The following is a 23,885-nucleotide window of genomic DNA, read 5'->3' on the forward strand; positions in this document are numbered from 1 at the left end:
GGACTGGCTGCCGTGGGGGTTCCGTGGGGACATGGGGCTCCGTGGGGACAAGGGCTCCTTGGCGAGTGGGACAGGGATGGCTCCCGTTGCCGTCCATCTCCAGTTTATGGGCTAGACCGCTCCTGGCAATACGTCCAACTTGGGCTTCCGCATCTCCTCAGTGTCCCTAGAAGGACCTTCTGGGCTGCTTCGCCCAGTTCATCTCCCCAGCTTCTGGTTGTCTTCAACTGGTTGTCTTCAAACTCCCAGGATTTGTGTTTTCCCTGTATTCAGAGCTCTTCCAGCATTCCTGCCTGAGCTATGCCTGATTTCTGGACTCACGAGTGGATTAAAAGTTTTAAAGAAAAGGCAAATATCCATCTGGAGTGTCAGCAAAATGCTTTGAAAACAAGCTGCAAATCCTACAAGGGCTGGTTTGGGAAGACCCTCAAGAACATGCCTGATTTTAAAGCCTATTAAATCTGCTCAGTCTAGACGTGTACTCGAGTGTATTCCCAAGGCTGGGACGCTGTTTCGCATCTTTGTGAGAGAAGCAGATCTGCAAAATTGCAAAACTTGTCTCTTGATGCAAAACCCACCTACATCCCCCTGACACAGGTGGGTTTTGTATCGTGCAGTTGCTGTCTGTAAGTTCAGAGACCTACTTGGTTTCTGAACCTAATCTTTAATTATAAAATGATAGTTATAAATGAACACCATCAATTCCCCTAAAAATCTTTTTTCTTTTCTTTTAGGAATGCTTTGTGCAAGCTGTACTAAGCTAGAAATATCTTACACACAGACTCACTGATGTGGTAGCCTAGGGTTTTGAACACAGGAACATTCATTGAACTACTCAATACTGTAGTCAAAGAAGATTTTAGCCATACTCTAGTATTAATTCTCTTGTGCCTTAGTGTTGAGAATTTGTCCCATTTATAAGGATATATGTGTTCTTGTAGTCATAGACAACTCTATCTCCTCTGGTGTTTTTGTCTCTGGAACTTGTGTTTTTGTTTTGAAAACAAACTTAGGATTATGCTACTTGAACTTTAATATATATATATAAACCAGAGTCAGTTACCTACTTACTGTATCTGAGTTTTCATTAGTGCTCTTTGTACATAGTTGACTGCAGTAATAGATCATGACGTTATATCACATTAAACATACACAAAGCAAAAATAGGGGAAGAGCAACTCTTCTGTAGCAGGGTATTGCTATTCAAATACTGCAGTTTCACACGTGATTTTTCTGTGTAAATGTTTATTATTGGCGAATGACCAGTGTCTTACAGTTTTTCTCTGGTAGCTCGTGAAATATTACTTTGTTATTGGAGGGAAAATATAGAAAGTATTTGCAATCTTTAATAAAAGGCAGTATTTGTACTAATTGTATGAGCACAGCTCTACTGCAGGTGACAACTTTTATTCTTTCTCTATGGTATGATTCTTGTCTCACAGATTTATTTTCCTTGTGATTTCCATAACTTGAGAGTTGTTGAGACACCAAAAGTCTATCTTCCATCAGGCAGAAATAGCTGTTTATTGTTCTCTCTCTGTTTTCCTTCTCATATGCAGCTGATTTTGAATTGAAAGTGTTCTCCTTTTGTTTACTTACCTGTATACTTGATTTATGTAGCCTGGCAATATTCAGAATTGTAGCTGTGGAATGACAGTGTCATTCACTGACAATGAAGGACAATGACTCTTTTTTTAACTCTAAGGAGATGGACTGCTTGAAAAACAAACAAAAAAAGCAATCAGTTTTTAAGAACATAAAGACAATTTATATCTAGTGGTTTAACTCTGTGAATTTACAAACAGTAGATTTGGAGCAAAGGTGTTGTAAAGGTTTCAAGTCAATCTTTCCTGTGGCTGGTTCTGCTCAGGATAGTGGCACTGATACTGTATAGCTCTGTCAACCCCTGTCACGAATGTTACTGTTCTGTTCTTCATTTGCCATGAATTACCAAATATAAAAATTAAACGTGTAACTAAAGAGCCCTGTAACACTTTGGCATTAACCTGAATCATTTAAATGAATAATAAAAGAAAAAGTCACAAATATTTCAGGGTTCGAGATCTTGTTTGAGTGGCTCACAAAGAAACTCTGTTGAAAGGCTGATCTTGTGTTGCCTAATGTAAACTTATCACAACATTAATGGGAAAATGGAAATAGAGTTATTCTCCAAATGTGCGTAAAGTTGAGATTGAACATAAGATAATTCTGGTTGGAAGAGACCTGTCCAAGCACGGAGACTGCACAACCCCTCTGGGGCACCCTTTCCATTGCCTGAATGTCAGGGTACTGTCCATAACCATAGAAAGAAAGAGTTTAATTCTAGAGACATCATCTGGTACAGTCTAAAATATCACAATCAAGCAGAGGGGGCCACTGTACCTACGACAGGTAGCTCATGCTCTAAACATCCAACAGTAAGGGGAAAAGATTTGCAATTACTCAAGGTAATCCTTTCAGTCTTTCAGCTATAATAAGCCTGACTTGTAACTTTCTATGAAAACTTGATAAGCCAAAATATTTAATAATGGTAGCTAAGTGTCTTTTGCCTCTGAATTAATCCCTTTTTGTCCTTCCAATGAGCTGCCTTTAGCTCTCAGATGTCTTTAACTCTTTGATTACTTTATCTTATGTACAGCCTGAACTCTAAATTGCAGTAGTGTGATGCAAATCTAAGAAGCTGAATGCCAGATTTAATTTAGAGATTGCGTATTAATATTTTGAACAAGACACCTCTATAGGTATTGGTAGGATGCAGCTATGAGCTGAAACAGCACCTTTTCTATCTGCTAGAGAGTAATTTGCAGTCATGTCACATCTTCATGCATCTGCTTCTGTGGATTGCATTGCAACAGCATGTTGGGCAGAGGATAGACAAATAAGAGCAGAAGATGTAGAACAAGAATGTAAATCCTCCAGGAGAAAATTCTATAACTCTCTAAACAATTATTTTTATCAATGTTGTTTTATTTCAATACATTGTATATGGGATGTGGAAAACAATATCTCATAGCTTCTGATTTGTTTCCAGTGGATGAAATCATAATTAAATACAACTTGGAGTCTAGAAAAGAAAATCAGAACATTCCCTATTCTATGTGATATGAAGCAAAACATCGATCAACCTACTGATAACTGGTAATTTAGATTTTTTTTCCTCTGTCATGAATACAGATTTTTTTTTTCAGCAAATAAGGAAGAGAATGACATGTACAAAGACTTGATATTAATTTGACCCTGACAAACTGCTGGGCAAGACTGCACAGTTAAATAAAGCTTTATCTGGTATTTCCAGCAATTCCCAAAACACGCAGAGTACATTGTAGGAATATATGTACAGTTATCAGTAAGAAAATCAGCAGCATGCTGATTTATAGCTCCCAAGAAGCTGAATATTATATGGCTAATGCTTTGGGAAAAAGTAGCAATATTGTCTTAGGCAAATATGAATTCCCCCTATTATTAGACAAGTACATGTGTATCAAAAATCCAAAAGCCACACTTTGAGTTTATTGCGTCTGCGGTTTATTTTATTTTCAATACAATACCAAGCACTCCCCACTTTTGCAGGAATTAAAGAGTGATCTGCTTGCTAATGAGTTTATTTTTATTTTTTCTTGCTCTATGCTGAATATGAGGAGAATACTGATTAAACGTAAGCAGCTCGAGCTCAGCCTGACCCCACTTTTGAGGCTTCTGGAGGAAGCAGTCTGTGCTTCCGGCAAAGATGGTGTCTCTTCTAAGTCCCTTAGTATTTTTCTGTGCTACATGAAAGGAAAGGTTGCTCAGCTCTGTTTGGAGGTGCAAGTGAAGGCTGGAATTTTGCTTCCATAGAGACCTGGGGTTTGTGGTTCTACAAGGCACCAGGTTGCTTTATTTCACCAGAGTCTTCCGGAAGAAAGGCTAGGAAGAGTGGGCGGAAAGGAGGAAAAGTCTCGAATCACAGTTAATTTTGTCACGTTCCTGGTAAAGGCTCCATAGTATAGCAGTGCTGCTTGGACAAGGTCTCTTAGCTTAAGCAAATACAATTTTCCTTGTTCATCCATGCAGGCTTCCTGTCGTCTTTGCTTGGCTTCTGGTTTATTGAGATGGACCATTCTTGAGCTTGGAGAAGGTGAACCTTGAATACCAACACATCCTCCAGTTCCAAGGGATTTGGGTCCCCAAGGAGGGTGAAGTCCGTTCTCCTGAAGGTTGTGATGCTGCTGGAGGCGGGACGAGCTGAGGGGGATGGAGGGGTTTTGTGGGAAGCATGGACAGGAGAAGGGCTAAAGCTTTAGGTGGGAAATGATGAGGTGATAGAGGGGAGTTTGGTGCAAAAGAAGCGCGAAAGGGAGAGAAAATTTTGTGCCAATCCTGAGGAGTTGATACCTCAGTGTCCTGATCTTGTCTCCTGCCTGCCTCCTGGTGCCTCTTCCCTGGTCCTGCAGAGCAGAAATGGGGAAGGGAAGTTTTGGAGACGGAAAGACTTGTGAGGTCATGGGGAGACGCACGGGGCAGCACCCAAGAGTCGTCACAAGAGGGCGAGCGCCTCACAGCTTGCTAATGGGCCTGCTCTCCTAATGAGTTGATTATTAAATATACACACAGCTTGTTGTATGGGAGCTTTTGATCAAAAGTTAAATGATTCCTCTTAACAGAGCGGGGGAAATCAGTGACTGGCAGGGCTCAAATACTGAAGAAGGAGCATTGCCTTGATGTGCTCACCACATGAAGAACATTGGTTTTTTTTCCACTCTATTTCAGATAGTTTTGAAGCTAAAACTTGGATTGAGATCTTCCATCAAGCTTTGAGTAGCTGGCAGTTAAACCAGCCCTAAAACATAAATTCATGGGTCGTTTTCAGCTACACCAGCTGGCAGATGCAGTTCTGGACGGCCATAGGACACCAGGTAACCTTAGCTGTGCAAAGAGAAGAGCTCAGTTAATTCATAAAATAATTAGTTGCACTGAGAGCAGAGTAAATGTGACCTTAGATACTGAAATAATTAAACTGAATTTTGTTTTCAAGGGAGAGAGGCTGTTGGGAGGATGAAGTGGCATTTTCTTTGTCAGATAACTGGGAAGATTGTGCTGCTCCTTCATATCTCTGAAGAATGCTGGCTCCATCAGAGGAGGATCAAAAGGTCAGAAAAGCCTCATGTTGCCATTGAGGAGCACCTTGCCAGGCACTTAATCAAGAGAGTCACAGCACAGCAAACAACGGAAGGACACGCTTTCCTTCCATCCATCATCAGAGCGAAGGCAACTGTGGAAAGATGGAGAATGGATTTGGGGAACAGATCCACTGCAACCAGGCTGAGATCTATCCATACATTTGTGGTGGCCATTTCGTCAGCTGGCATTGGATTTGAGCTGATGACCTGGCTGCTTGTCAGCTTGGCTCCCGCTCAGCATTACTTGATTTCCTTCAAGGTGAAACATGTAGAAACTATCCCAAAGGACATGGAACTTTGCTAGGAAGACTGGGATTTGACACCGGTTTGATACCCAGGCCAACACAGCTTTGAGTTGCACAAGTTTGGAACACAAGAGGCAGAGATCCTTGGTATTTTCCTTCCTTTGGCCCATTTTGGGTGCACACCTAGAGGCAGAATGCAACCTGACCTGCTTGCTGCTTTGGAAAACACTGTTGTCCTACTTATGTAACTGAGGGAACCCTTAGGAAATGGCAGATACTTGAAGCCCCAGAGAAGAAAAGGCCACGTTCACATTTGGCAACCTGTTCTGCCCATGGACTCATCCCTGAAGCAGCTAAAAACTGTATTTTCCCCACAATGTACCTTTAACTGACATGAAACCACTGAAAATTGTGGTTTAACTAATGGTCATAGTAGGTGCTCACACACCAGCCCCGCTGACTATACCTTGACTATTGCAAGTGGAATGATCTGCCTGCACGAGGAAGCCTTTATGGAATCAGCCTGTGTCTCTGTCACCTGCTGCTGTGGCTGGGCACGTCATTGACTACGTGCTGATTCTGTCTCCGAGAAGCACATTTAGGGCTGGGATTGCGTGATGGGAATTTCTAGGATACTCATGGATTTGTGGATTTCAACGTACATTTAGGCACTGTAATGTGCTAGGGAAAAGCATGTGCTCCACAAAGGAATGATGGGGAAAGCTGGAACTGCCCCTTGTTCTGTGGCATGGTAGTGATGAGGGACAACCATGGGGACAGATCCGTGCCATCCATTTATGCTCTGAAAGCCAACAATGTCATTCTTTGCATGGTACTGTTTGGAAGCGGCTCGAGCCAGCGAGAAGGCTCTGTTTTGTGGTTTATTTGGCGACTGCATGAGCTCCTTCCTGCTATGGGGTTAAGCCGGAAGACCTGGGCTTCAGCTTGGGCCTCAAAAATCCCTGAAAATAGATCGATTCCTGACGAACATCACGTCAGCCCGGGAGCTGGGCAGTCGGCGGCTCTTCAACCACACGGTTTGGTTGTCGCATTGCACAGAAGGCGAGTGGCAAAGAGCAGGCAGCTGCCACGACAGCCGGGATCGGGATCCGCCGGGATCGGGATCCGCCGGGATCGGGATCCGCCAGGGGCGGCGCTCGCGCGCTCCCTCTCTATGGCTGCAGCCGCTCCTTCCCGCTGGCGCGCTCTCTGTGGCCGTGAGGCTCCACCCCCTCAGCGCGCTCGCTGATTGGCTGCGGCGCCACCCGGCTTGACACGCCCCGGGGCGCCGCCCTCCTGCCGCCATTTTGTGCGAGGCGCAGCCGGGCTGCCCGGGCGGCCGTCATGCCGTCCTCGCCGCTTCGTGTGGCCGTCGTGTGCTCCAGCAACCAGAACCGCAGCATGGAGGCGCACAACATCCTCAGGTAACCGGCGCCCGAGTCAAGGCTGCGGGCGTCGCCCTCCTGCGCTCGCCATGGAGCTGTCAGGGCAGTTCGAGGCCTACCTGGGGCCTGCGCATCAACCCGCGGGGCCTTGAGGCTTCGTCTCCTCCCGTGTCCACGCTCCTGGTGACCTTGCACCAGGCCCAGGTGGTCGCTGTGATGAACTCTGTGCCATGGGTGCCAGTGGGCCCAGAGATCCATGTAAAGCAAGAGCTAGAGGTTTCCCCAGGCAGACACCTCTCCTGCGTCCTGCCAACTTCAAAATTTAGTTTTAATTGGAGTCATCTAGGTGGAATGGGAACCTTTTCCTGTTTGAGGAAAAAATGGGTGAAGTTTTGGATTAAAAACCTACATATGGGGAGATTTGGGTCATGGGAGAGACCTGAGGAGACAGAAAACACAGCCCGGAGTTTTTCTTGTGCTCATCAGGGATGTGATAAATATTTTTGTCTGAAGCCTTGCACGGCGATACTTCTTTGAAAAAGAGGGCCAGTGTTATAAGCACAGTACGTCAAAAACTTAAGTGTAAATTGTGTGCTGCATTTAGGGAAAAAATAGGTAAACAAAAGAACAAGTAATAGAAATATCTAGTCTGGCAGCTGTCTTACAGTAAGTAGAATGTGTTGCTGTTAAAACTTGGGGCTCTGCATCATATTTTAGCTTTGTGAGCAGTGTGTTCCTGATGCTGAAGATTACGTTTCAGAGTTAACCCTCTAGTCTGTGTAGTGTTGGCGTGCTTGCAAGCTTTATTTAAATTTTTTTTTTTTTCTTGTAGATACGTTCTCTGAGTAGTTTTATGAGTCTTTATGCCACTCTTCAATTTATGGGGGAAAACATCTATCCATAAGGCAAACTTAGTTTKCTTGAAACGCTTTAGGGCTATATAATAGCTTCTAAATCTTAAACTAAATTGCCTTTAAAAGTAGAAGTGATTCACAGAAATCTCTGAGTATGATCTTGAGGCATATGTCAAAAATAAAACGTAGCTATCACACTTTAACATCTAGATGGAATACTTGACTTTACAAGGTAGTTGTTTGTGGAAGCACCTCTAGTTCATCCCTTCTTGGTTTTGTGTTTCTTCCTATAGTGTTATCTTAGCTATTTTCTTTTTTTTTAAGTATATGAAATTTATGAAGTGTTTTAAACAGGCATTTGAACAAGCATTGAACTTGTCCTTCGTATTTACTGTAATATTTAGGTCTTTGCTGCCACTTGTGCCCCAGGAAAACACTTGTTCTGAGCCTGATCAGTCTGCTGACTTCTGGTGTTAGGTTGGTTCAGCACTAGGTTCTTTTTACTGTAGTAACCTGGTGTATTTTCTTACTAACCACTTTTAAACACTTTGTTACTGTTGTAATCTTCCAAAAGGAGTTAGATTCAAAGTCTTTGGATTTTTTTTGTAATAGAACAGTTGCTTTCACTATTGCTGCTTGTGGTTTGAAACATTGGAGTTAGGAATAGAAGGAAATAAGCAGGAGCTTGATGAAATATTTTGGCTTGGGCTGCAGACCTCAAATAGTTTTAAGTGTTTATTGTGCAACATATTTATATGAGTATTGTTTACACGTGTGCTCCCCTGCCCCAGTCTGTTAGTTATTGAAGTAATTTGCTGAGGCAAACTTGTACAGAATGAGAGAATAGCTACAGTTAAAAAGATGATTCTACCATTACAAGATAATATTTGGAAGCCTGTGCATAGATAATTATTAGTATAAAGTATGTGGACTTGATTCTTCAGGGTATGAAGAGGAAGGTAGAAGGGATACACACCCTTCGCACCAGGTATTGTGGTATAGCAGCTCACACACTCTTGCTTTTGTGTATTTGATAGCATCCTGATGTCCCCTAAAAAGGAAATTAAATTCACCATTTTGTGCAATATTTTGTATTTTTTATAGGCCAAGAAGCACTTATATTGTCTTGTAGTAAATATGCATTGTGAAAAAACTGCAGCACATACTTGAGAACAGCTTTTGCTGACTCACTAAGCAGAGGTTGTCCAGCTGCCCAACAGAAACAGGCTCAGTAGAAAGGAGTTCAATGCAGACAGCCTTTATTCCCCTTAGAAGTGTTTCAACACACTCTTTGTAACAGTATTTCATCATACTACACCAGATTGCATGACTAATGTTAAAGCTGTGACCTGGGAACTTTCAATGTTGAAGGATGAAATTCCATGTAAGATGCACTTTCTGACCATTCAAAGAAATAATTTTCAGTGGGTTAAATGTATCATTGCCACAAATTCTAATGCGAGAAACTGCAAATGAAGGTTTCTGTGATTTGCCTGAAATTAGGCAGACTTCAAAGGCTGTTCAGACAATTGAAGGTGGACTTTTCATGTGCAGCATCATTCTCTGAAGAAAATGTAATTATGAAGCCTTATGCAATAAGGACGTGCTGAGCGTGCTTTCATGGACATTACAATATGCTTTAATTAGTGGCATAGTGGTTGAGACAGGATTCTGTAATTAAGTGGTCTTTCCATTAAAAAAAAACTAAAAAAAGAGGGATGTGAAGGGGAAAACAGCAATTTACTGCTACTGTAAAACTGCAGGCATTCCATCTGGGAGTTCTCTCTTTCTCACCAAAGTCAGTTTTGGATTGAAAACCCCAGAATGTTTGGACCATTAGCAAGATTAGACTTTTTTTTTTTCCCTCCCAAAAAAAGGTCTTTGTTGCTCAGTCTTAACCAAAAGCATATAATTTCTAAGGTAATTTTTTTGCAGAGATGGTTCATATTTGTGCAGTGTATTTTGTGCTGCTTGCTTTTCATTTCAGGCCCATAATATCTGTATGATGTTCCTTATGCGTTAGACTCCATTTCACACACAAAAATGTTTTAACTATTTTTCTTGAAGGAAGAGAAGGAAAGAGTGAAGCTTTAATTTTCATATATTAGTTATGTTCCCGCCCTACATTGGCTTCTGTGCTAATGTGTCATTTCTTTCTCTTTAGTCTTGTGGTCTTTTGCTGCGTAGTACAAGCACAAGAACAAGGTTTAGACAGTTTATTAGGAGCTGCTAATTTGGCCTACAGTTTTGGAAGTGATGTGGGGCGGAACCATCTACTTGATGCTAGTTACTTTAAATACTTTTAAAGCATTTAAGCATCTGATGCTAAACTGAATCTTTTTATTTTGTGTCACTTAGTTATCTGAGTTGAAGAATGTGCTCTGCCTAACTTTAGATTTCTGTTTGCAAACCTTCTGTACTGTGAATATTGTGTTTCATGTTTTAACAGATTAGCTGAAATTTTTTGAAAGCACAATCGGTTGTGATTTAGTCGATTGCTGAGAGGTGTTTGTACATTCAGTATATGTTTTTTAGCACGACAGTGTTTAAAGTACATCTCATCTAACTGCATTCCCCCCTCTCCCTTGTCTGTCTTTCAGCAAACGAGGATTCAGTGTCCGATCCTTTGGAACAGGGACTCACGTGAAACTGCCAGGACCAGCACCGGACAAGCCGAATGTTTACGATTTCAAAACAACATACGATCAGATGTACAATGATCTGCTTAGGAAAGACAAAGAACTGTATCCCCATGGCATGCCCTTTTTAAAAAAAATCGAATATGGTTCATCTTTGAAAGGTGTAATTCTTTTTTTCTTTTTTTTCTTTTTTTTTTTTTTGTGGTAGGAATGTATAGTTGTTTGACAGTTTCAGTGTTTTAAGGTTGTAGCAGTTTATCTACAATATGAACATCTAATGGTCCCTTTGTAAATTACTGCTGAGTTACAATGCATGCGTTCAAAGTGCCCTTTTTGCAATATATTAACATATTAAGCTCTTGGAATGAAAACATATTAATATTACCACATTTTGTCCTTTACCTGTACTGCACTGTGGATCACAGCTGCCTAGTGCAAAGAGTGCYAAGAGCTGTGACCACAAGATTAAAATTGTATTTGGTTCAGTCAAAGTGCCAGGTAAAGTTTACAAGATACTTCAGCTGGGAGAGAGGATATATTTCATGAAGGAATCCACTCTTCTTACTGAGGATGTCTTGGTACATAACTTGATTTCTACACCCAAAAAAAAGGCTTTTAGTATATTTTAGGAAACAGGAATATTTTAAGGACATAAGGAAGCCTAATAAAGTATGTAATCCAAGAGCAGAGGTGATGAAGATTGTGTACTACTTAATTTGACATCAGTAATTATTTCATGTGGTTTGGAAACATACATACTTAAAGCTGACTTTTTGTACTTGCTGTACAAATTTGGGGGACTAATTTGAGGTACTCTTATCATGGACTTTTTTTTTTAGTGAATGATATGAAAGAGAAATTTTTGATTTGTAGTGAACATATTATTTGGAATATGCTGAATTTCTATTGAAAAAGATAGTGGACTCTTTAGAATGAAGTATCCCAGAAATTAGAGTCTTGGCACCCAGCTCAGTTGAGGTAGATTTATTTTTTTTATTTATTTTTTTTCTCTTTATTTTTTGAGAGCATTACATCAGAGTTGGTGGGTATGTAAACATTGCCTCCTGCAGGGCAGGATGGCCTGCTCTTCTGCAAGGCTTTGGGTTTAATGGTAATGGGGAAGCAAGAAAAGGCTTGCTGCTTCTTCCCATTTTGTTTATTCTTCTGTTCCCTGGCCTTGCTTTCATCAGCTGAGTGAAGATGACTCGTCTCTAGCCCTTCCTCGTGGTCTCAAATAATGCTTCCTGGTGATAACTGTCAGCTTTTTCTGTGCAGCAGTGATGGGACACACGCATTTCAGTGCTCAACATCCAGTGCTGCCTCATTTAGGAGTGATTTTTCTTCTTCTGGTCCTGTAGTCCGGTAGGTTTTGAGGTATTATGAACACTAGGAACTTGGTGATACAGCCCTTACTGGCTGTGAGGGATTTGGCACATTCTGTATTGACCAGTCAAGGGAATGACATGTGCTTTGGAAAGCAGCAATCTTGACCAGATAGGAGATTCTGCAGTGCTGGACACTAGTCAGGGGGTTATTTAAAAAAATGCATTTTAGGCCAGAACCAGAAATGCATTTAGGATGCCAATTCAAACAATCTTGCAGGTTGAAAACCACTCGGTCTTTATTCCATCTGAAGGCAATAATCCTGGATTAAGTCAATAAGAAATAAAAGTCATGAGATAAAATTGAAAAGGAACTGCCATAAGACACCTCTTAATAAAGCAAAGTTTTTGAGCATGCAGAATGTGGAGCTAATCCATATTTAGAGCTACTGCTTCCCCCCCCCTCCCCCCCCAGTTAGGTGCAGCATGTATTACCTTTGTATCAGTAGTAGAGTTGGTTTGTTACAGCCTTGGTATTAATTCTGTAGAATTCCTGGATATATGTAATCAAGTTCTGGGAATGCCCCTCTCTTCCACTGATCAGTTTACTCTTACTATTTACTCTTATTTTTTAAGACTGGAGTAAGCTGATGCAAAAAAAGACTGTTTATAGGTAATAGTTTTATTCTTTGTAAACCTGGTAAGTAAGGGACCATGTGTAAGATGGTTTGTATGTTTTTATTGCAAGATGATTTTCTGATATAGTTCATCTAAAGTAAAAATCACAGAACTCTTTCTCAGTGCTCTCTCTCTCTTAAATAACTTGGTTATGGTTGTGTTGTCCCCCTTTATAAATAGTCTTCAGTTGGGCATAGACTTCTGTTTACTGGAGGATGTGGTATCAAATAATACTTTGGGTCTTTTTTCTCAGCCATGTTTTCCCACTTCTCCTTTCTCTGCCCTTTTTAGGGTACCCTAATATATATGTATATATACTTTTTTTTCCTTGTGTGTGTATATATATATTTCTGTGGCTTTGATTTCAGGTTCAAGTACTTCAAGTTCAAACTCACAGTTCTATCTGAAATAATTCAGGTACCTTTTTCTGTCAGGAAGTATCAAGATGCTGATTATTAAGCTCTTCCTTGGGGGACTTCTGAGAGATTACTGGATTAGAGCTAATGTGTTGCATTTTGCAGTTCTTCTGTATTAGTCTTTCCATATTTAGCTCCCATCTCAGCAATTTTGTTTCTGTCAGACAGTAAAGTTTTGCAATGAGGTGTTTTTGGAGAGCCTTGTGTCTGTGCTCAACTGTAATTAAGATTGCGCCTGCTTACCCCACAGTGGTTTTATTTCTCACTTACAACCTGGAAAGTAAAAACACCTTTTGCTTTTTAACCATGTAAATAGTTTTGCAATTAAAATAACATGGCTATTAAATAGCTGATATCTCAGGAGCTCTGAATTTATTCATGGCTTCAGTCCTTTCATTTTAGAGCTCAAATTAATGTCTGCTTTTTCAGGGAAAAAATGTAAGCTGGGAATGGATAATTATAGTAGAAGTGCTGTGGATAAAATCTTTTTCTATGAAATGAGGTCAGTTGTCAGTTTTCTCATTAACCAAGCAAAAAGAACCAGGTTATAGTTGCCATAGAAGATTCCCAAGGAAAAGAAAAGGTGCTGCACAAAGCAGTATAGTAAGCAGTTATTTTCCTTTTGGAAATATTTAATTGAAATCAATTTTGAATCTTCTTGTATGTCATGTGCAAAAAGGAATTGCTGTCTTGTTTTTCCTCCCTCTTCATTTCTGATTTTTTTTCTTGTATTTTTAGCTAAGTTATGTTCATCAACCTTGTCAGAGCTGAAGTGTTGTGTAGTGAGATGAGTGATGCCCACTGGATTCCTGGCAGCGATAGGATTTTTCTTTATTGTTTTTTTTAGCCATATTTTTTCAACTAGTATTAATTGCAAGACATTGAAGTCTTTGTGCCTGACTCCTGAAATACTTGCATCATTTCTCATGGATCTAAAGAAAGATGCATATTCAGCACATCTTTAACCACTTCCATTTTTCTCTGTCCTTAGTTCAAATTTAAAAAAAATAAATAAAAGGAGGAGGTCATGATTCTGGTAGAAGATGGTTGGGCAGGTGTCCCCCCAGTTTCCCCTCCACTCAAATTTCTAATTTTAACTTTTGTCCAGCAGGCTGTGGTACAGCATACATTGTTTTTGCTTCTAGTACACATAATAATAAGCAATTAAAATGATACAAGGAGAAGGGATATGCAAATGCAATTCAGACAAGTATGTTTGAGTATTCTGCTCTGCTGCTATTTTTCACAAGGAAGAATTGCAGTATTCGTGTGAGCATGAAGACAGTTGCACCTCATTAATTGCTTGCATGTCAACTTTCTTGGAAGATGTAAAAGTCTTAGGGTATCAGCCATTGCTTTAGAAAGGTTATTTCCTAAAAAATATATACATTTTAGTAAATATAACTTACCAAATTATATTTAATAAATTATTCTCCATTACATTTTAGAAGACTATGTAATTAAATATACTGAAGAACTTTCAGCTCAGTTCTGAGTTTTATTTTCAATTTAATCTTCCTGGAATTAAGATAGAACAGATCAAATACTTCAGCCGGTTATGAGACCATTTTTTTAAGCTGTACAAAAACTTAACTAAAATAGGTCGATATACAGGTATGTAAATCTGTAGTACTCTCTAAACTAGGTACCTTGATGTGACCTAGTCAGAGAAAAGAATATTCAGAGGTTGTTTTTTAATTGGTGGGGAGGAGGGTAGGACAGTTAAAACAGCAGCCAAGCTACAGATGTGACAGCTTGTTTTGCACTGACTGAGGAAAGTTTTTCTCCTATTGGATGACCTTAGCTGTCGGTGTTTACTTAGTCTTCTAAACCTGCATGATTGAATTCCATCCAACTTTCCTCTTAAGGAAAGTACTTCTGTAAGTAAATTGTCTGCGGTGATTGTCTCCACAATAAATGCAGCTCTCTAAACTCGTAGTGGTAAGAAATGAAAACAAAGAACAGTTTTGCAGATTTTTGAAATACGAATGCCTCAAAATCTGCAATTTAAGTAGCTAACTATGATCATCATTCCTGCCTATCCATCTCTGAAGAGTAAGCTCTAAGGTTGCACTGCTGTTGAAGCATTCCTGCTGGATTAATAGATCATTCTGATTCCAGTTGTACAGTGAGCTCTACAAAACAATAATCCAGTGGGAAACGACCTGTTCGGTGAGGTAGTAATTTCTTCTGCTTTTTTGTATGTTCTGCTCTGATTGAGTCTGTTTTATTGTCTTCTCAGTCTGTTGTTCAGAGGATTGCAGTCTTGGTCAAGTACCTCAAAAACTAGAGGCCCCATTATCATAGCCACTGGGAAAAAGAATCAGCTGAATTTATTCCCAGTGAAGTTGTAGCCGTTCTGGGGTCTGCCCTGAGGAAAGCAGCACTGAGCCTGTACTTTGGCATGTAGTGAGTGTCTGCTATTGCACAGTGTGCCTCTTTTACCCTTTAACTCTCATCTTTGAGTTTATCAATTTCTGGTGCTTTTCTCTGCTAATTTTCTCCTCTTCCCATTTTTTTTTTTAAAGTCAGCCGCAGATCTAGATTCTCTAAACATAAACCTTATACTTTCTGTGCAGTCTAGTTGTTTTCTGTACCTTGTATCTTGCTATATGCTTTGTGCCCTAACCAGAATATCTGCTATTTAATGCAAATAAAACTTTTTTTGTTTACATAACTTTGTTTTCTTTGGGACAAAAATGCTCGAGATGCAGACAGTTCTTTTACCATGTTTTCTTTCTGAGCTTGCTTTCCTCTTGCTGTCCCCTTGTGGCTCTTTCTGGAAGGGTATTTCATGTGAAACATGGACATTTGAGCACTTTCAGATATTTATGTTACAAGGTTGGGTTAGGTGTCATGATGCATAGATAGAGATTTATGTTTAATGGGGCCAGGGGTGGAACTTGGTGTTGGTGGTGAAATCTGATGCATTTCTGTATTAATGCAAAGGATTTTGTACTTTCAGGTGCTAGGAGTTCACTTTAACATTGTGCACATTGCATGTGCTGGGCATTAATCTCAGTTTGTAGCTGCATCTTACCAGGATACACACAAGGGTACTATCTATCCCTGCACTATCCTAACTAGATTCTGCTGTTTAGTTTAAAAAGCAGAATGTCTAGACTCTCTTAAAGTCTTAATAGACAGAAACTCCCAGTTATTCTAGAGGTCTTTTTTCACCAATTATAATTGAAAGGAAGTATGCAGGAAGGTGTGCCTACGTTTTTTTGTCATTGCCTTGCTGTGATTTTTTTTGATAGTACCTGTTATAACACCAATCATTCAATCATTGGTAGTTTTATTTTGTGAGTATTTTTTTGACTGATTTTTACTCTGTCCATCACTTTTTAATTCCTTACTCAGCTCACCTCTGACAGGTGATCACAATGTGAAGTTCTGTGGATAACTACTACTGAAAAAGTACATACAGTTTCGGGCATGGGAAGGTTTTTTTTAAAATGGTTTTCTACCAAAGCTCTTCGAAAATTATATCCAGAAATACCTGTTTCAAGTCTATAAGGATCCAATTTGAGGAATAGCAGCAGTAGGAATTTTATTAAATGTCACATTAAGGTCTCCCAGCAACTTTGCTGCCCTGTTTGACTGCAGAAGAAATACCGTCAGCAAAACACAAAGTTGCACGTTTTTGAAGGCATCTTTAAATGTGGGGGTGATGTATGTGAAGTGGAAAAGTAGTGTTCTGGGATAGGAAAACTTGGGAAATTCAATATAAAGATTGCACATTCGGGGAAGTGGGAGTAAAGGAATTGCCCTAGAGCTGTATATGAAGGCTAATATTAAAAGCAAACAAGAAAACACCGCTCCTCATTACTTTATGGATATTTTCCCATATACTAGTTTCACCTTAGCCAAATCTATTCCCAGTTACTAGCAAGACTTATTCATATATATGAGAACAAGAATTTGTAATTTGAAGGACATTCCAATAGAGGAAGTTTGGAGAGCTGAAAATCTATCTGCTGCCTTTCCTGGTGTTTAAATACAAGTTGCTTATAGAGAGTTAGAAGAAGCTGAGCCAGAAGGGGTTCAGCTGCAAACCCTGGATAAGGGAAAATGCCGAGGCCTTAAGAAGCACTTCGGAAATGGCTGAGTTCTGGGGTCTGCTTCACACCCAACCAAGGAGTTGGATGGTTGTGTTGAAGGACAGTCAGTGGATTCATCCAAGCCTGAGAAACCTCAGGAAGGTTTTGGAGGTGCTTATGAGGTAACACTGGGCTATGAGGGCACTTTTGTAATTGCATAGGGGGAAGCTTTTTTGAGGAAAGTGGGTGGCAAAATGGGAGTGACCTGAAGAAAAGCGTAAGAGTGAAAATCAATCAACTGGTAGAGGGTTGGTGGCATGTGTTTATGATACAAAAAGAATCCCAAATAGAAACTTGTTTAGTTCTAGTTGAAATTGAATGCTGCAGGTATATCATAAATAATAGACCCAAACTTTTTTCCTGTAAAAAGTACATATATAGGTACATATATAAGTAGAAAGATGACATCATTTTTAATGTACTCTTTTAAGAGGGGGCTTGTGCTTAAAAAGTTGAGACTGACTTAAATTGTGCAATGCATAGACTTGCAGTTTTTGCAGTTTTTAAGCAAGGAAGAGAAATCCATTTCTGGGATTTCTTTGATTCAAACTTTCTTGTGTTATTAATCTACTCCTAAGACTTTGCCTTCAGACTGAGCTTGGCTTCAGTTGAAACAGCTCTTGAAAAATCAAGTTGACAGTCACTTAAACCTGTTCTTAAGAGCGGTTGTTGTATTGAAACTGCATAGATTGTCCTGATTGGGGTCATACTGCTACCTTAGGAACTTTTGTATTGGTCACTAATCTTCGTATTTGCAAAGGAAAAAAAATCTCATATTAGTTTTTTGTCCTAATAAATTGCATCTTTAACTTGAAAATTTATACTGACTATTTTCTCAAAAACATGACTCTTTTTTGAAGTAAAAATACTTAACTCAAGCAACTTCAGATACACACAGAATGGGATTTTACACATGTTGGACAGAAATAAGAGAATCAAGCCACGACCAGAAAGATTCCAGAACTGCAAAGATATTTTTGATTTGATTCTAACATGTGAAGAAAGAGTCTATGATCAAGTAGTAGAAGGTAAGGACTTGAATTGATTAATCAAGTTAACTTCTAGGTGCTCTTCCTTTCCAAATCCTTCACAAATCTGGAGATCTCTGTTTGCTTTGACTGGTGAAAGAAGTCACAGTCAACAGGCCTGGACTTTATATATCAAAGAGGGGGCTGAATGCTTGTTTATGAGAAGCTATGGTTGGTAGTTACCCCAAGCCTGTGGGCACAGCAATTTCAAGGGCTGAGAAGCTTGTTTTCTTGGAAAATTCCTATGGATTTAGAGAACTAGCAAATTGTATGCGACTGAGCAGCCAGTCAGCTGGTTGTTCCAATTTATGATCTGAGGAAGAGTCAATGGGACCTACCAAGCACTTTACTCACAGGAAAAACTTCCTATACAGGTGAAGAACCTGTTCTTGAGGTGGGTAACTCTGCAAATGGGCCAGGGTTTTGTCTAACTGAGCCAAAGTGCAAGAATTTGTTGTCTATTGGGGGAATGCAAATAGTGCATCAGGCCTCTGAGCTCACCAAAAGTAGTGGGGTTTGAGCAATGACTCCATCAGCTCCTGGGCTAGAGTCCAGCCTACTGCTAGAAGTGCTGGCTTTGGACTTAGTGACTTAAGTGAGGCTTAGGGTGTTTTTTCTTTTAGGGTGTTTTTTCTTTTATATTCAAAGGACAGCCAAATCGATTAGTGTCTCACATGTAATACAAATGTCTAACATATAATACAAATGCCCAGTCCTCTGTGGGCATCTCTCAAGCAATATAGGCCACTGCCCATCTGTTTTTTTTTTGAAAGCTGGACGCTTCGTGTTCTGAATGTTAAAGGGAACTGCTTGAAATGTATGGAGGAATTCTGAGAGTAACTGCCCTGGGCATTGAGTAAATCTTGAATAATTTGAGCATGCCCTGCTGAGAAAGCAGCTCCCACCCTTGCAATTCAAGACTGTTCAATGTTCTGAGGATGGCAGATGAAGAGCAACCACTTGCTGGTGGCTCAGTTCTGCCTCTCCCTTTGTGGTAATGCTCCTCAGAAATGGCCAATGCAAGGAAGAAAGTTTAAATGCTCCCAAGAGGTGCTTGATGTGAAAGATGAGATTTTAAAATGCGGTCTTTGAGTGGTTTTGCCAAGTTGAAGTTGCAGAATGAGGATAGGAAAAAAATGTGTGTGTCTTAACATAGTTGTAATGGGTTATATTACAGACAGGCCTAATAGTAATACAGAGGTGGTTTAGTGGAAAAGGGTATTTTGTTTTATTTTTTTCTCCCCTTCACCTGTCATAAGTGAAACATTAAAACTGGATTTGTCAAGTGTGACTAGCAGTGCTTCATTTGTAGGAGTTCACGTTGCAATTTAAAGTGTGGATACACAGTGCTTTTCAAAAAACATACCTAAAAACTCTTTGTGTGGAGGCCCCAAATCATTCCTTCCCTCCCAGAAAATAAAAGCACAAAACAACCCCTCTCTTTTTGAAAGGGACTTTTTTTAGGGGAGGAAAAGCAAAACAAAAAAGACTTCTAAAACCAAGTTTGAAGAAGGTAAAAGTGGATGATTACTGTGACAGCTGTGTAAAACCTGATACCCTTCCACCCAAAACGTTGCTTTTCTGTGTGTTTTGTTTCCGACTAGATTTAAATTCCAGGGAGCAGGAGACATGTCAGCCAGTGCATGTGATCAATGTGGACATTCAGGATAATCACGAGGAGGCCACTCTTGGTGCTTTCCTTATCTGTGAGCTCTGCCAGTGTGTAAGTAGAGAGGTTCCACTGCCTGTCACCACCAAGCTGCAGGAGACTGGGGAGTTCCAAGGTGGGCCCTGCATATACTGCATCTAGCACAAGCTGTTCAGCAGTTTCCTGGTGGTTCTGTGTGGTTGCCCCTCAGGAGGGGGGTTGTGTCAGAGTTCCTGATCTTGGAAGCGGATCTTGTGTCCAAGGGCTGTCAGCCACCGAGGGTTGCGAGAGGTTGAACGTAACCATTACGCACGTTGAGCCCCTATCTGAAACATCCCTGTGTGGCAGAAATGGCCCCTTCAAAGGCAGTTTTAAGATGCACAACTTGCACATTAGGGTTGCTTTCTGGTTCCTGACATACTTGGAAAGCAACCTGTGTAGGTGTACACAGCTACAGTGTAGGTACCACCCTGTGTGTGTGTGTGTGTGTGTGGTACAGGGGGGAAAAAGCACCATCACCATCAGTGCTCCTGGCACTGGGCCTTGCAGGAGGGTCTGAAAGAAGCTGGACTTGAAATACTGACTGTGACTGCCATTAGAGAGGGAGGCATCTTTGTCGTTCCAGGAGGACAACTCGCCTTGTCCAGGGTGACCAGATCTTGGGAGGGCTTGAGGGGCTTCACATTTTAGCCATCTGCTCAGCTGCCCTAGTTGGGACGAGTGGTCCATGCTCAACAAAAGCCTCAATGTGCTCAAGTGGCAGGGCAATGGGTTGGAGGAKGAGGAATCCACGAGCGAACAGGGCACAAAACAGCTGTAGCTTCAGGAACACCGGGAAAGTGACCCCAACCCCCTGGGGCAGCACTGCCTGAGACCGGCTGCCAGCCTGGAATCTTGTGGGAGACCCAAAACGCAGCATCGCTGCCTTACCCATGAGCTGCTTCGAGTCCTTGGAGCCCCCTTACTGAAGCAGTGTTTTTTCTCTTCCAGATACAGCACACAGAAGACATGGAAAACGAAATAGATGAGCTCTTACAGGAATTTGAAGAGAAAAGTGGAAGGACTTTTCTTCATACTGTCTGCTTTTATTAAAGCACATCTGTCTCTTAGGCCTTAATACAGATGAAAGAAGCATGTGTTTAACGTTCTGATTATACTGTATTTTCCTGGAAAGTGAATGCTGTTTTGTTTTCATTTTTTCTTTGTGTTTTTTTTTTTTTTGTTATTGATTTTCTTTTTTGTTTTGTTTCAGGTATTCTGCCACAGGCAGGCAGAAATACTGGTTACCTTGTATATATTAAGTGATTAAAGGTATACAGAAAGACCATCTATTTAAAAAAAATCAAGATTTTCTTTAAATCCTACTTTAATTCTTATAAGTAGGTTTTTTAATTATAAAGAGAATGTTTCTTGAATATGTTTATAATGTATTTTTCCAGCTTACAAGTTTATTTTATTTCTTTTTTTTTAATGTAATGAATGGCTGGGCTATGTGAAGATATGAGTGGAAAAATGAAAATGAGTATCTGTATATTATTAGATTTAAAATTTGAAGCATCCAATAAAAGATGAAAATCTGTAGTTTTGTCTCTTGTTTTAAGACTGGAAGTTAAGCTGCGGTGCTTGTGCCCTGCAAGGTGAAACACACAGTACCTGGAGGGTCCCCGAGGTGCTCGCTCGCCCATGCTGGCTGCTGAGGATGACAGTGATGCTGGGGGAGTTCACAGGACCTGCACTCTGGAAGCTGTCAGGAAAGTTGCATATTTGGGTGAATTTAGGTTTTTGGTCCTGCGTTGAGCTCAAGTGATCTGCTTTCTTGTTTGATTACCTTTGTATTAACTTTTATGTGAGATTTAAAACAAATTAATCTCCTAGTATTAAGACAATTTAAGTTCTAGCGTATCCTAAATCAGTCTTCTTTTTTTTCTGAGTTTAGTCATCGAACTCTGCAGAACTTGGAGTGCATCAAGTATCTTGTTCTATGGCAATACTACTTGACCTTTTTCTGTGAGCACAAGTATTAGAGGGGATTTCTCTTCCATGCCCAAATACTCCAAGCCCGCATCTGTGAGCAGTTCTGAGCAGTCACGATGCAAATCTTGGCTGAAACAGGTCCTGAAAGAAATTCTGTGGCAGTCTCTGGAACCTGGGGCTGACCGTGGCTTGAGCTGCCTTGTAGGAACCCCCTGTCCTTGTCTTGTAGGAAGTGGAACTTGCAAGGAACAGGGAAGTTCCTTGTAGGAACACTGCCCTTGTCTGTAAAATAGTGGAGAAACTTCCAGGGACAATGAGAACATGAGAACAGCTGGAGGATGGAGAGTCCATGGGCTACTTCAGGGTGTGTGTTCTGGTTCTCTCGCCCTGTTTCATTCTGTTTCTGGAGCCTTTTTGAAGAATTTGGTTCTGCTTCCTCCTCCTCCTGGGGCTGTGATATTGTAGCTTGTTACCTTGGGGACTGTTTTGTACCCATTTTGTTATAGCAAGATTGTATTTTACATGTATTATAGTCTGGCCAACTGGCCTCTAGTGTGGATTAACTAGGAGAACTTCCTAAGTTCTCTGCCAAGACCTTCTTAATGCTTCTTCTCCGCCTCGGTGTTTGCAGAGCCCCAAGGCTCAGAGCAGCCCTGGCCCCTGCTCGCTTCTGTTTAAACTCTGATTTTCTTTTGCACAAAGTCCTTTCTGTGTCTATTTTCTCTGGTGCATTTCTTGGCTTGCTCAGGACCTTCAAAATACTCAATGAACTGTTTATCAGAGATATCGGCATCCTGCCTTTCAAATAGATTTATATAAATAAATAAGTGATTAAAGAGCGATGTCTTAAATACCTGGTGTCTCTATCTCCGCTTGCTGCCGCCTTCACTTTCCTGCACAGCTCCCTGGCCACAGCCGTGGGGATTGGCCAGCACCAGACGTTCCTCGGCCCTGCCGCAGCTTTCAATATTTGCTGGATCTAACTGGGCAAAGATCAATGATCCTGGCTGGATTTCCCCACCAGGGCAGCCTAATGAATTTGTTGCCAGGCAGAATATCCACTTTCAACTCCTATTGCTCAGCAGTCTGATGGATGTTTGGGGTAGTTTGTCCCGTCCGTCTGTCCTTGTCCAGCTCCAGCCTCATCCTCAAAGGCCAAGGAGGACCACAGCTCATCAGACCTATGCTGAGAAACCCAATATTTAGGGTTTGTTTTAAAAAAGAAACAAACAACAACAAAAAAAAAAGTCATGCACTGTGTGCTCTAATTTGAGAACACCATTTAGTGATTTTAATTGTGTGGCAGTATATTGGTATTTTCAATAGCTGGTAGTAGGTTAATGACTATTCCTTGAAGAATGGAGTTTATATAACACTGGTCCTTACATAAGGAGGCTGAGTGGGGCCTGAGGAGCAGGAGGAAAACAAACATGCAGGAATTCAATGCCCGAACAAGCCCATCTGTGTGACAGCCCCGGGCAGCCTCAGGAATAAGTGATATGTGGGCGGCACCAAGGTGACGATGACCTTGAAGAAGGCCAAGGAGTGTGGGGCGAAAGCACCGTGTATTGACAGGGCATAACCAGCAGCTTGGAAAGTACCATCAGCTCCCGCACAGTTGAACGTCCAGGTTGGATAGTTGGAATTAAAAATAAAAAATAAAGTAAAATAAAATAATAAAAGACATTTATTGCCTCTCTCTCTCTCTTTTTTTTTTTTTTTTTGTTTTTTTGTTTTGTTTTGTTTTGTTTTCTTTTTCCTTTCTTTTTTTTCCCAGAGCGCCTCTGGGTGACCTGGGCTGGACTGACCAGATAACTCAGTGGCATAAAACCATGGGAGAGCTTGGAGTGCAATCTCATTTGGGCCTTAAATTTCAGGTTTGATAGATCAGATTAAGATATACAGGATTTTTTTTTTTTCTTTTTTTCCTGCCAAAACATAGTGTCTGTGGATGCAGCTCTGCATTGCTCCAGCTTTCCTTAGAGGGACAAGCCCTGGGCCCACATGCGTATGGCAGAAAGGGGAATCACTCCCAGTTTTCTTGTCATTGTGCCCAGAAAGAAGATGAGGTCCCATTGTCCGGACCCTCCTCAGGTGCCCATTAGGGCACCTGCCGGGAGAGGGGGCGTTTGGGGCAGGATGGACCTGGGCCAGGACCCGCTTGGAAAAGAGACCCTCATTTGTGGAGGCCGTGGGGGTCACCGCACACCCATGTCCCCACATGGGCTGGTGTTGGGCTGAGTACAGCAGCCTCCCTGTCCCCAGCGGGAAGGTGGGATGGGGGAGAGATGCGGCCTCAAAATGCTGTCTGGAAACGCGGTCAGGTCCCGCTGCCGGGGCTGTGCCGGGGAAACGCGGCCAGGGCATCTCCGCAGAGCGGCCGCCGCCGCCGCTGTCGCCGCCGCTGTCGCCGCTCGCCATGCGCCCCTCCCGGAGC

At 41.2% G+C, this 23,885-nt stretch overlaps 1 protein-coding gene across 1 annotated transcript; it reads left to right on the plus strand.

Moving 5' to 3' along the window:
* The first annotated feature begins 6,712 nt into the window (after window positions 1–6,712).
* Window positions 6,713–20,690, plus strand: SSU72 (SSU72 homolog, RNA polymerase II CTD phosphatase). The gene is made up of 5 exons (XM_026050996.1): window positions 6,713–6,825; window positions 10,241–10,384; window positions 17,687–17,826; window positions 19,431–19,549; window positions 20,465–20,690. Exons 1-5 carry the CDS (start codon window positions 6,746–6,748, stop codon window positions 20,564–20,566), a joined length of 585 nt encoding a protein of 194 aa, XP_025906781.1. The 5' UTR covers window positions 6,713–6,745; the 3' UTR covers window positions 20,567–20,690.
* The last annotated feature ends 3,195 nt before the right edge of the window (window positions 20,691–23,885 follow it).

This window comes from Nothoprocta perdicaria, unplaced genomic scaffold, assembly GCF_003342845.1.
Source record: "Nothoprocta perdicaria isolate Ctin4 unplaced genomic scaffold, notPer1 scaffold_72, whole genome shotgun sequence".
In the NCBI taxonomy this organism is placed as follows: Eukaryota; Metazoa; Chordata; class Aves; order Tinamiformes; family Tinamidae; genus Nothoprocta; species Nothoprocta perdicaria.